General features: G+C 36.8%; 1 protein-coding gene across 2 annotated transcripts in view; it reads left to right on the forward strand.

Annotated features, from left to right (window-relative positions):
* Positions 1-14166, forward strand: part of RBM27 (RNA binding motif protein 27) — a 72385-nt gene that overhangs the window by 9482 nt on the left and 48737 nt on the right. Inside the window, exons 2-6 of one of the 2 annotated variants that reach the window (XM_021702212.2) lie at positions 2952-3070; positions 4401-4525; positions 10113-10204; positions 10861-11054; positions 11951-12214. In XM_021702212.2, the coding sequence (XP_021557887.1) occupies positions 2952-3070; positions 4401-4525; positions 10113-10204; positions 10861-11054; positions 11951-12214 (794 nt within the window). The remainder of the gene's footprint in view (positions 1-2951; positions 3071-4400; positions 4526-10112; positions 10205-10860; positions 11055-11950; positions 12215-14166) is intronic. The other variant, XM_044917157.1, reaches the window with a different exon arrangement.

Genomic DNA, 14166 nt, shown 5'->3' on the forward strand with positions numbered 1-14166 from the left:
GGAGTGAGATTAAATCTCTCTACACATTTCTGTTTTAAGGGATTTATGGATTAGCCAAGGTGGGCATGGCCTGTGTAACATTTTTGGACATACTATGTATTCATTTTATTATTTATTATTAGTATTTTTTAGATTGAGTAGTTGACATACAGTGTTAGATTAGTTTCACGTATACAACAGTGATTTGATTTATACATTGCATGGTGGTCACCACAATAAGTCAAATTACAGTCTGTCAGCATACAAAGTTATTAGAATATTATTGACTGTATTCCCTATGCTATTAAATACATCCCCATGTCTTGCTTATTTTATAACTGGAAGATTGTATCTCTTAATCCCCCTCACCTATTTCATCCATCCCCCACCCCCCCCAACTCCCTTTCCCTCTGGCAGCCATCAGTTTGCTTTCTGTATCTATGAGCATTTCTGTTTTGTTTTGTTTTTTAGATTCTACATTTAAGTGAAATCATACGGTGTTTGTCCTTCTCTGACTTAGCACACTTAGCATATACCTTATAGGTCCATCCATGCTGTTGTAAATGGCAAGATTTCATTCTTTTTTATGGCTGAGTAATAATACATTATATATACCATGTAGTCTTTATCTTCTTTATTCCTTTATCTATCAGTGGATTTTTTGGTTGCTTCCATATCTTGGCTATTGTAAATTATGCTATGATGAACATAAGGGTGCATATGTTTTTCTGAATTAGTGTTTTCATTTTCTTCAGGTAAATACCTAGAAGTGGAATTACTGTATCATGTGATAGTTCTATTTTTAATTTTTTGAAGAACCTCTGTACTGTTCTCCATAGCAGTGCATGAGGGTTCCCTTTTCCCTGCATCCTCCCCAACAGTTATTTCTTGTCTTTTTTTTTTTTTTTTTGAGATTTTTATTTTTAAGTAATCTCTACACCCAACATGGGGCTTGAACTCAAAATCCCGAGATCAAGAGTCACATGCTGTAACCACTGAGCCCGCCAGGTACCCCTCTTGTCTTTTTGAGAATAGCCATTCTGACAGGTGTGAGGTGAGATCTCATTGTGGTTTTGATTTGCATTTTCCTGGTGGCTAGTGATGTCAATCATCTTTTTAAATGCCTGTTGGCCATTTGCATGTCTTTTTTGGAAAAATATCTATTCAGGTGCTCTGCCAGTTTTTTCTTTTTTTCTTCTTTTTAAATTTTTTCTTTGTTTAATTGAAGTATAGTTGACAGGTTTTTTTTTTTTAGGCCCTCATTTTTTGGTCAGATTGTTTGTTTTTCTTATATTGATCTGTATATCCATTTTAGAATTTAGCAGTTGGGTTTACCAAGGTAATCTGTTTGAAAATGTAATTTACATTTTTTACTTAAGAAAAATCCTGGCTTTCTTTTAAATTGCATGTTTTTATTAATATGTAGCTCCTCATCTGGCACACTTACACTCTTTCCTAGTGCACTTTGACCCTTAAGTACAACTTATTTTATTAGCTCTTCAGTTGTTTGTTTGTTTGTTTTTTAATTTTATTTATTTATTTGACAGAGAGAGACACAGCGAGAGAGGGAACACAAGCAGGGGTAGTGGGAGAGGGAGAAGCGAGCCTGATGCGGGACTCAATCACAGGACCCTGGGATCATGACCTGAGCCGAAGGCAGACGCTTAACAACTGAGCCACCCAGGCGCCCTATTAGCTCTGAGTTTTGTAAGATTGACAGTCATTGAAATTTGCTCCCTTGGATTTGGTGCATAAATGTGCATTGATGTTCAAAGAATTAGCCTTTCCCACAGCAATATTGGCAATAAAAAAATTCTATTTTATTGAATTATAAACTTTAAAAATATAGACTAGAAGGAAGTAAAGGTGCTGATGCTTCATTTTTCTTTTTATAAAATTTGCTTTATTTACTTAAAAAATATTTTTTCCCGTATATATATATATGCATATATATATATATATATATATGTATATTTAGAGCACAGAAGCTTTCTGTTTCTTGTAGTGTAGATAAAATACTGGGTCTGAAGATTGCTACATGTCAGGAGTTGACATGTGCTGCCCTGGCATAGATGATTTTGAATGTCGAAAGATCGGTGACTGGGGCGCTTGGGTGGTCTGCCTTTGGCTCAGTCTGTGATCCTGGAGTCCTGGGATCGAGCCCCACATCGGCTCCCTGCTCAGCGAGGAGCCTGCTTCTCTCTCTCCCTCTGCTGCTCCTCCTGCGTGTGCTTCTTCACTCTCGCTCACTCTCAAATAAATAAATAAACAAATAAATAAATAAAATCTTAAAAAAAAAACAACCACCACCACCAAAAGACAGGTTATTACTGACTAGGAAGAAAAGAGAAGTAGATAGAGGTTGTCCCTGCTGCCCTTCTGCCACTTGTTTTCTTTCTCTTCTAGGTGCCAGATTTTTTCTTTCCTGCTTATAGCTGCTAGAGTGTTTGTCAGTAATATTTAAGGTGTCAACCTTCCTGTGTTCTTATTTTTTAAAGAGATCCTTAAGATACTGAGAAGATTATCAGTGAACTTGATCGCTATTTTTAGATGCTGGTGCCTGGGGTTATAAGGTATGGGGGAAAGGTGTCCCACTTGCCCTGGTTCTTCATCGTTGGTCACATGGAACAACAGATAGTTCCTGAGGATATCAACAGTGCTTCTACAGCCCTGCAACTCAGGGGTCAATTGCCACCCTTTCCCTGTTACCATTGAGAGAACAAATAAATGTACATATGGTCCAAAATCCTGGGTATAATTAGAACATTGAACATAGACAAATAATTTTATAAAAATAAGCAGAAAAGGACAGTCTTGCTTGCACTATGTATATGCTGTTATACAAGTCACCTTTGTTTGCAGTCACTTTATTTTAAAGACCTTTATCTTTCTAAAATAGGGATGACTTTATTAATGACATCGCTATTTGAAAAAAAAGTTTGAAAATTTTTGTTTTCTCTTTGTCTAACTAGATGTGATGCTGACCCTTCAGCCTTAGCCAACTATGTTGTAGCACTGGTCAAGAAGGACAAACCTGAGAAAGAATTGAAAGCCTTTTGTGCTGATCAACTTGACGTCTTTTTACAAAAAGGTAATTATTATGTGCCTTCAGCCACATATTTAAGATTTTAAATTTAAAACTTTGTATAAAATCTTGGAAATAAAAGTTTGGAAGGAAAGAAATCAGTCAGCATCCTTTAACATTTGAATATATCCATTCCTATTAATTATTTATCATGTATTTGGGAAGACCTTTCTTCCCCTTTCCTTTTCTTCTCTGCTTCTTTCCTTTGTTGAAGCATTTGTAACTCTAATGCTTTTTAGGGGAATGGGTCCTCTGTAGCTTGTGGCAAAATCTCATTGATGGTTGAGGGGTGACAACTTGTGGATAATGTAGCTGCTAATGCTTACTGCTTATTAGGACTGAAGCTACTTTCTTTTTTTTCCCTCTTGGCTGGAGCTTCTTGCTGTCCAGGAAGAGATGGGCATGATCCTCTTCTCTTTGTGCCTTTAACTTCCCATCTTCTTACCAAAGTCCTTTCCATACCTGCAGAGCTTCCTGAAGGCCTCCCTGGCTAATTCTCTGACCTCATCTCCTACCACTTCCCCTCACTTGTTCCATTCTAGCCACCTTTTCCCCCTTGCATTTTTTTTAGCATGGCAAACATGTTCCCAACTCAGGGCTTTTGAACTCATTTTACTCTTGCTTGAAACGGTTTCTTCTCTTACGGTTTCTGGTCTCTTCTCAAATGTTACCTTCTCAGAGTAGTTTCTCCTGAGTGCCTCATGCCTCTAATCATCATCTCCACTTCCCAGTCTTGGTTCATTTTGTTTTTCATGGCACTTGTCACTTCCTGCCATGTTATATGTTTGCCTTTTTATCTTTGTGTATCGCTCCCCCCCCCCCGCCTCCTGTTTGTCTTTCCTTTGTTGAGACCGTGGTGACTTGGAACCTACGGTGCTTGGCACATAGAATGTATTCAGTAAATATTATTGAATAGATGAAAGGAATGTGGATAATGCACACTTACTGGTTGATCTAACAGTTGGTATGAGAAGATACCCTTTAATTCAAATATCTCGTGAGAAAGGAAAGATAGTAAATATGGCTTCTCACTTGAAAAGATAGCATTACATAGGTTTTGGTGAATTATAAGGCTTTTTTTTTTTTACACATAAAAAATCTAATACTTTCTCCAATATTAGATGGATATTTTCTTTCCAAACGTATTAATTCCTACTATTTAGTTTACAGTAGTTTCAAAACCCAAGAATGGGATTCTTCCTCATAAGGGTTAGACTCATTTTTAGTTCTGCCACCAGTATTGAGATGTCCTGTTTTCCTCAGCTTTGCCATAGACTGTGTTTTCAAACATCTGTTTTTGTTTGTGCAACACTTAAATACTATTTCTTCTCCTTAGAAACTTCAGGTTTTGTGGATAAACTGTTCGAAAGTCTCTATACTAAGAACTACCTTCCACCTCTGGAACCAGTTAAGCCTGAGCCAAAACCACCAGTCCAAGAAAAAGAGGAAATTAAAGAAGAGGTAATGCAAAGTTTTCTTTTGCTTTTGGGGGCTTCTTAGATCCTATTTTTACTAGTATCATTTTCAGTTGGAAGTTGACCTCTTTAAAAGTAATTATCTGTTGATTGAAGTTTCTATGTTTGGTACATGATACAGATTCTTTATCAGGGCTTCTAATTTCTTTGGACTTGAAATGTTGGAAGAATTTCAGATAGCTTGTTTAGTGTTCCAAGAGAAATTTTAGTAATATTGAGGAATTCAGAGAAATCTTAATTCAGGGATTTTAGAAAAAGAAAACTTGGTTAAATGTAGAGGTTTGACTAAAAGTAAAGTATTGATGAAACCTTAAGAGACATTATTAAGTAACACATTTCCATATAATAGACAACCATTTTCTCTTTTTTTACCAGAGAGTATTTTTTATAGTTAATGTAGTTATAAATATCATTGTGAATGAGTGAAGAAAAAAAATGTTTTTATAATGTTGAAGTACAAAAACATGATTATTTATGGCAATCTAATTGTTTGAACCAAGGGGAAAATTTTAGAGCTCATTTGTAATCCTTTTTATGTATAGACAAAACAGTGTTGTATGATAAGAATATGGGTTCTAAAATCAGGCTGCATGAGTTAAAACTGTGCTCTAAAGTAAGTTACTTATTGCTTCATTTTCACATTAGGAAAATGATGATCATAGTAGTACTTACTTCATTGACATTTAAATGAGATTTTATATACATACACATCCTAATCAACTGCCTGGCACATAAAAGTTGGTTATTATACAGACATATTTATTACCTTTTATTTTTATTATGATTAATACGATTTTTATTTGGGAATAATTTTAAGCTTACATAAAAATGACAGGAATCCTACCTAAAACTTCCATGCACTATCTTTATTCACCTATTGAAAATTTGCCCCATTTGCTCTCTTTATATATTCACACCCAAGACTATCATCGTGTTCTTAATCTAGGAGTAAGTTAGATACATCATGATCTCATGATACTCTGCATATCATAAGAATAAGGATGTTCTATTACTTTTTTTTTTTTAAGTAGGCTCCATACCCAGTGTGGATTCCATTGTGGGGCTTGAACTCACTAGCGTGAGATCAAGACCTGAGCTAGATCAAGAGTCAGATGCTTAACCAACTGAGCCACACAGGCACCCCAAGGATGTTCTCTTAGATAACTATAGTATCATTATTAGTTTCAGTAAATTTAATTTTAATAAAATAATTTAATCTATCTGTATTTCAGTTTTATCAGTTGACCTAACAATGTCCCCCCTGCCTTTTTTGTCCCCCCCAAAAAAGTGTCCCCTTTTTTATAGCTTTTTTCCTCCTCCAGCACAGGATTCAATCTAAGGATCATGTATTGCATTTAGCTGTCATTTCTGCTCCATCTTAAAATACTAGGCTGATTGAATTGATCCATCATTAAAAGAAAACATAATATGACTATATTTCAGATCAATCGAAACCACTGTCACAGTTTTGCTTTTGGCTCATGCCTTGTAATTGTTTCATAATATCTTATTAAAAGAGGAGAGGCTCCCAGTATGTTACTTCAAGTAATGGAAATAAGAGGAAACTTTTCTGCCATACTTGATAATGTATAATTTTGGGTGTATGTGTATATGTTAAATTTTTTATAAAAAGTTAAAATTTTTGTGCCATGTGTCCTTTTTTACAGTCATTGAAGTTCAGTGGACTAGAAGTATCTGTTTGAAAGATAGCTGGTTTGGGGTGCCTGGGTGGCTCAGTCATTAAGCGTCTGCCTTCGGCTCAGGTCATGAGCCCAGGGTCCTGGGATCGAGCCCCGCATCGGCCTCCCTGCTCCGCAGGAAGCCTGCTTTTCCCTCTCCCACTCCTCTGCTTGTGTTCCTTCTCTCACTGTGTCTCTGTCAAATAAATAAATAAAATCTTAAAAAAAGAAAGTATTTAAAAGAAGCCAGAATAATAAAATGAGCCTCGATATACCAATCATTCACCTTCAATAATTACAGATCAATGAGCAGTGGTCTTTTACTATACTTCAGCCAGTTTTCATATCTATAAATACTTAATATGCATCTCTAAAAGGTTGTATTTTAAAAGTAATCTTTTAAAATATTGTATCTTATATAAAAATAGCAGTAACTCCTTAAAATTTTTTTTTTTTTTTTAAAGATTTTTTATTTATTTGACAGAGAGACACAGCAAGAGAGGGAACACAAGCAGGGGGAGTGGGAGAGGGAGAAGCAGGCTTCCTGCCGAGCAGGGAGCCCAATGCGGGGCTCGATCCCAGGACCCTGGGATCATGACCTGAGCTGAAGGCAGATGCTTAACGACTGAGCCACCCAGGCGCCCCAACTCCTTAAAATATTAACAGATACCTAGTGTTCAAATTTCTAATTGTTCATAAATGTCTGTTTTTCCCTGTATGTTTTAATCAAGATCTAAATAACCAGGTTGGTTGAAATTTCTTTTTTTTAAGATTTTATTTATTAGAGAGAGAGAGCGAGCACGTGCGCGCGCATACACACACTTGCAAGAGGGGGGCGGAGAGGGACAAGCAAACTCTGCACTGAGTGCAGAGCCTGCGTCAGGCTCCATCCCAGGACCCTGGGTTTGTGTCCTGAGCCAAAACCAAGAGTCAGACGCTTAACTGCTTAATTGGCTGAGCCACCCAGGCACCTCTGAAAAATTTTTTTAATTTCCTTTTCCTTATTCCTTCTCATTTCCCTCTTTCCAGGGTAACCACTATTCTTTCCTCTAATACCATGTACTAGTTTCTCCTGTTTTTTTGCATTTTATGTAAAAGGAATCATACAGTTTTGCCTTTTTTAGTTCTTTTTTTTTTTTAAGATTTTATTTTTAAGTAATCTCTACACCCAGCGTGGGGCTCGAACTTCTTACAACCCCGAGATCAAGAGTAGCATGCTCCACCAGCTGAGCTGGTCACATACCCCATTAGCTTATTATGTGAGGTTCATCCATATTGTGCATGCCCTCTGACTTTTTAATAGCGTTACTGAAATACTGCTCCCCTACCATACCATTCCCCTATTTACAGTGTACAAATGTGGTGGTTTTTTATTGTATTCAGAGTTGTGCAACCATCACTATGATCCATTTTAGATCGTTTTCATCATCCAAAAAAAGAAACATTGTACCCATTAATCTATCACCTTCCAGCCCTTCTCCTCCAGCCCCATACCCCTCTCTTAGGCAACCACTAATCTACTTTATTTCCTTATGGATTTGCCTATTCTGGATATTTCATGTAAATAGAGTGATGCCATTTGTAGTCTTTTGTGACTGGCTTCTCCCTTTCACTTAGCATAATGCTTTCAAGGTTCATTTGGTTGTATCATGTATTCATTTTTTTAACGGCTGAATAATATTCCATTTTATGGATATATCACATTTTCTTTTTTAGGTCCTCAGTTGATGCATATTTGGGTTGATAGGCAAGTGGTTAATCCTTTTTTTGCTTTTAGAAATAATGCTGCTGTGAACATTTATGCCCAAGTTTTTATTTCTTTTTTTTATTATTTATTTATTTATTTAGATTTTTATTTATTTGAGAGAGAGAGATAGCAAGAGAGAGCACATGAGTGGGGAGGAGAGGGAGAAGCAGGCTCCCCAGTGAGCAGGGAGCCCGATGTGGGGCTCAGTCCCAGGACCCTGGGATCATGACCTGAGCTGAAGGCAGACGCTTAACCAGCTGAGCCACCCAGATGCCCCTATGCCCAAGTTTTTAGATGATGTTATGTTTTTATTTCTCTTTGATCCTTTAACTTTCTTTTTTTTTTGAAGATTTTATTTATTTATTTTGGAGAGAGAGAGAGAAAGAGAGCATGAGCAGGGGGAGGAGCAGAGAGAAAGGGACAAGCAGAGTCCATGCTGAGCACAGAGCCCAATGCAGGGCTTGATCCCATGACCCTGAGATCATGACCTGAACTGAAATCGAGAGTCGGACACTCAACCAACTGAGTCACCCTGGCTCCCTGGATCCTTTTAACTTTTTAAGAAAAGTTTTTCTCCATTAGAGGTTAATACATGTCCATCAAAAAAATCCTTGCAAATATAGAAAAGGAAAATGATTTCCATCTTGATGTCTTTTAAGTTTCTCTTAATCTTTAAATCCCCTTATAAACCTACCTATATTTTTCTCTGTCTTCTTTTCCTCACCCCCCTTTTTTTCTTTAAATTTTATTTTGTTGAAGGAACTCAGTCTTTTGTCCTGTAGAGTTTTTTATTTATTTTATTTTTTTTAATTTTTTTTTAAGATTTTATTTATTTATTTGACAGAGAGAGACACAGCGAGAGAGGGTACACAAGCAGGGAGAGTGGGAGATAGAGAAGCAGGCTTCCTGCCAAGCAGGGAGCCCGATGCGGGGCTCGATCCCAGGACCCTGGGATCATGACCTGAGCTGAAGGCAGACGCTTAACGACTGAGCCACCCAGGCGCCCCTGTCCTGTAGAGTTTTTACTGTCTGTATTTGCAGATCATATCCAAGGGGAATAATATATACTCTGTATTTCCTGTAAATAGGTAGAGAGAATGATTTTTAAATATAGTCTAAACAAATGAATCCTGTTTTAACCAGTGCCATATGGTTGCCATATTGTGGCTACCGTTTCATGTTGCCTGAGTTTTACTAAATTGTTATCATCTGTTCCATTCACTGACTTCTGTTTGTTAAGTGAGCTTCTCCATTAGGTGGGCATTTGTTTAGCTCTTGCAAATGACTTTATTTCACCTTTTTCTAGTAGAGGCTATATATTTGTTTTGAGATTAACTTTTTTTTAAATTTTTTATTGTTAATCACCATACATTACATCATTAGTTTTTGATGTTGAGATTAACTTTTTAAAAAAAATAATAAAATCACAGATTTCTGGTCAGTATTAACTGTTAGGCTTTAAAAGAAGATAGTATTTCCATGAATTCCAATACCATTTTCTGTAAATCTTGTAAAATGTGTAGTTTTGTGGCACTTACTAATTTCACCATTTATTCTTGAAACCTTTTCTATGAAATAAATCTACAGTTCTCAAATTATGAGTATATTTTATAATTAGGAAAACATAAACCCATTTTACTATATGATACTTAGAGATAAAGACTTGCTCTTTCTATGATTTCATTATAAGGGATGAATTGCTGTTTTGCTCCTGCACTGCTCTTCTTATCTTAAATTAACATTTGGGGCGCCTGGGTGGTGCAGTCCGTTGAGAGTCCGACTCTTGGTTTTGACTCAGTCGTGATCTCAGGGTCGCGAGATGGAGCCCTGTGTCAGGCTCCATGCTCAGCTCTGGAGTCTGCTTGAGATTCTCTCCCTCTGCACTTCCTGCTCTCGTGTGTTCTCTCTCTCTCTCTCAAATAAATAAATCTTAAAAAAAAGAGAAATTAACATTTAAAAATAAGTGTATTACTGTTAAAGTAATTTCAGCATCTTTTTTACTCCTCTCGTCTAACTTTTTTGGATATAATTTGACTTCAGTATTTCATTGTATTTGTGCCCTCTCTTATACTAGACAGATTATCAGATAGATGTGATCGTAATTAATAGAAGGACTGATCTTGTTCCTATTGAATGCTTTCATATAGGTATTTCAGGAGCCAGCAGAGGAAGAACGAGATGGAAGAAAAAAGAAGTATCCTAGTCCCCAGAAGACTCGCTCAGAATCTAGTGAACGAAGGTGTGTGTTTATATTAGGGAGACACTGATAACTCGCTTTTTAGTTACCATAAGGGCATTAATGGGATTTTTAACATATGTACCGACGCCTCTCTCTAAACTGATAAAGAGGTTATCTTCCTTCCCTCCGTTCTGTATTTTTTGTCTTTGTCATACTTTCTCTTCCTTTTATAAACAGTCATCATTATGTGCTTTCCCCAAGAGCACAGGGGTGGGAGTAGTCTCCTTAGAGGATATTAATGAATGAAATGTTCCATTTGGTTAGGGGTGCTCACTATTAAAATCATCCATAGTATTTTATACTATAAATAGTTTATATGTTGATTCATCAGCCTGCCATTAAAAAATTAGTCTTTTGTTTAGGAAAACTGTGTTTCTGCCTTTTTTTCTTTTCTAGTTTTGAATTTCCATTTTTCCCCTGCCCCTCCCCATACTTTGGTTTCATCTCTTTTTTTCATTTCTCCCCACCCAGTGTAATTGAGGGAATGTTTTTTCTTTTTATATAATGGATCAGAGGAATTATGTTGTGGTTTTATGGCTTTCTGAAAAAGCACAGAGATTATGAATTTTGATGAATCAGGGTATTTCATACTCCTGATTTGTTTGCATACTTGGTTTCTATAGTGTACATATGGCTTTTATATCGGTGTATTATAGGACACGTGAGAAAAAAAGAGAAGATGGCAAATGGAGAGACTATGACCGGTACTATGAGCGGAATGAACTGTACCGTGAGAAATACGACTGGAGAAGAGGCAGGAGTAAGAGTCGGAGTAAGAGCCGAGGCCTGAGTCGAAGCCGAAGCCGAAGTAGAGGGCGCAGCAAAGACCGGGATCCAAATAGGAATGTTGGTGAGTAGATGAAGCTTCCTTCTAAAAGGTCTGTATTGCTTATCTTCCTCTGTCATAGGGTATTAGAACTCCCCTTAAACGCACATATACCTTTAACATGTCTGAGCAACATAAAATCTAGAATTGTCTCAGAAACCTAATGCTAATTTTGTTACAAAGACAGGGCTCTCTTGTAAGGATGGAGTCAAAGGAGTTGGACTAAAAAGCTGTTTGTAAGGATATCATAGTACATGTCTGGACTTAAAGTCATTTTGTATAATTGAAAGTAATGTCTTTTTTTTTTAATTTTATTTTATTATGTTAATCACCACACATTATATTATTAGTTTTTGATGTAGAGTTCCATGATTCATTGTTTGCGTATAACACCCAGTGCTGCATTCAATACGTGCCCTTCTTAATACCCATCACCAGGCTAACCCATCCCCCACCCCCCGTCTTTTAATCAACAAAGCTATCATTGAAGGAAGAGGACTACCTGCTCTATCCCTCACCCCGTCACTAAAAACCATTGTTTTGCTTTAAGGTTGTCTAGAGTTTATAAAATTAAAAAGAAAAAAAGATAAGTGGATAACTGGGATCCCAACCACTGATCTCTCGGGATATCAGTTTGGAAGTCAGTTCTTAGATACCTTTCTTATTAAATATCAGGCTTTCTTCATTATGTATTGATGTTGGTGTTATAAAAGATGATTTTACACAAATTACTGGTCAAGATATGTCACGTTTTTGATGTTTCTGGGTTTAGGATATGTTAATAATGAGAGCACTTTGAAATATGGACAGCTCAGTGAGTTTACTGCAATATACTCTTCTTCCCTGTTTCGTGAGAAAATAAACATTGTTAAGAACATAAATGTCTAATCTTGTTTCTTGTTTTTATTTTGTCTCTGAAGCAGAGCACAGGGAAAGATCAAAGTTTAAGAGTGAAAGGAATGACTTGGAGAGTTCCTATGTGCCTGTGTCTGCACCACCTCCGAGCTCTTCTGAGCAGTACTCCTCTGGGGCACAGTCTATTCCCAGCACTGTTACTGTGATCGCACCTGCGCACCACTCTGAAAACACAACAGAGAGTTGGTCTAATTACTATAACAATCATAGCTCTTCCAATTCTTTTGGTCGAAACCCACCACCAAAGAGGAGATGCAGAGATTATGATGGTAAAAATTCTCTTTTATATTGTACTCAAAAGTACTAGTAAAGCAGATGTTGCTAATATTGCTAGTGTATGCAGAACTTATGATGGCAAAAATTCTCTTGATCTATCTTGTACCCAAAAGTACTAGTAAAGCAAATGTTGTTAATATTGCATGTCTTTTCATTATAGTCCAGATTTTGTTAAAAGGGATGAATGAGGAGGAAAGCCTCTTTTGGCATATGGTTATTTACTTTCTTGATTTAATAGTTTGGCTCTGGTTAAGAAAATGTTCAAATTGTGTAGTGTTTGGTGCTGGGAATTTGTTAAGCATTATAACCTACTTAAAATTTTAATTTGCTGACTTTCCACTTGAATGAACCTGTGTGTGTGTGTGTGTGTGTGTGTGTTTTAATTTTTTATTATGGAAATATTTAAATATTAATAAAAGTTGGCAAAACAATATAATTAACCCTAGTGTATCCATGATCTCACATCAATAGGAGGTCATGGGCAAATTTGTTTTCATCAGTACTTCTCTCCTGCTTCTCCCAGACCTGTATCATTTGAAGCAAATAGCAGACATTGTAATGTTTTTTCTATAAATATAGAATATATATTTTTACATTTTATTTTTAAGTAGGAAATACAATCAGATCATAACTCAAGCATTATCTCATTCTCACCCTGGTCTCCTGGCCACAGAGTTATCATTCCCAAGGCCAATTTAATGTCATTAATTTCCTGTCTATCTTTCCAAACATAGTCTATGATATGTACATAAACAGATACATATAGTCTCCCCTGTTTTCTCTTCTGCATAAACGCTAGTACACTCTTCATACTCTTCTGCATGTTTTTTTCACTTAGTGGTATTTTATGGCAGTTATCCTATATTAATACATTAGGGCTTCCTTAATACCTTTTTTAGGTTTCTAAGTATTCTATATGTAGAAAAATATGGTTTTTTTTTTTTAAGATTTTTATTTATTTATTTGAGAGAGAATAAGAGACAGAGAGCACGAGAGGGAAGAGGGTCAGAGGAAGAAGCAGACTCCCTGCCGAGCAGGAAGCCCGATGCGGGACTCGATCCAGGGACTCCAGGATCATGACCTGAGCCGAAGGCAGTCGCCTAACCAACTGAGCCACCCAGGCGCCCCTAGAAAAATATGTTTAACTTAATTCTTTATTGTGCTTTTGGGGTGTTTCTAATATTTTGTTGTTATAAACAGTGCTGCTGTGAATAACCTAGTAAATAATGCCCACTTGAATATTTTCTTTTTTTTTTTTTTGGAATTTTATTTTTAAGTAATCTCTATACCCAATTTGGGGCTTAAACTTAAAACCCGAGAGTTGGTGGTACCCATTCCACCAACTGAGCCAGCCAGGGCCCTTTCCCACTTGAATGTTTTGTTTTATTTTATTTATTTTTTAAGGGGGGAGGGGCAGAGGGAGATGGGCATGGAGTCTGACCCGGGGCTCAATATCACAACCCTGAGATCATGACTGGAGCCGAAATCAAGAGTTGGATGCTTGGGGCGCCTGAGTAGTGCAGTCGGTTAAGTGCTCGACTCTTGGTTTTGTGGTCTCAGGGTTGTGGGATCGAGCCTTGCGCCAGGCTTCATGCTCAGTGTGGAGTCTGCTTGGATTCTCTCTCCCTCTCCCTCTGTCCCTTGCCCCTGCTCATGTTCTCTCTCAAAAAAATAAAAAAATCCAAAAAAAAAAAAAAAAAGTTGGATGCTTAACCCACAGAGCCACCCAGCTGACCCCCCACTTAAGTATTTTAAACTAGTTTCAAATTGCAGATATAGCAAGAATGTAGAATTTAGAATAATACCATGAAAATAGATAATTGAAATTAGATTGTCCAGTTAAGTCCTTACTCCCATACCCTGCCTTTGCTAAAATGAATCTGAATTTTTTTTTTTTATTTCCTTAAAGTAATCTCTACGACCAATGTAGGGCTTGAACTCATGA

This window comes from Neomonachus schauinslandi, chromosome 7, assembly GCF_002201575.2.
Source record: "Neomonachus schauinslandi chromosome 7, ASM220157v2, whole genome shotgun sequence".
Classification (NCBI taxonomy): Eukaryota; Metazoa; Chordata; class Mammalia; order Carnivora; family Phocidae; genus Neomonachus; species Neomonachus schauinslandi.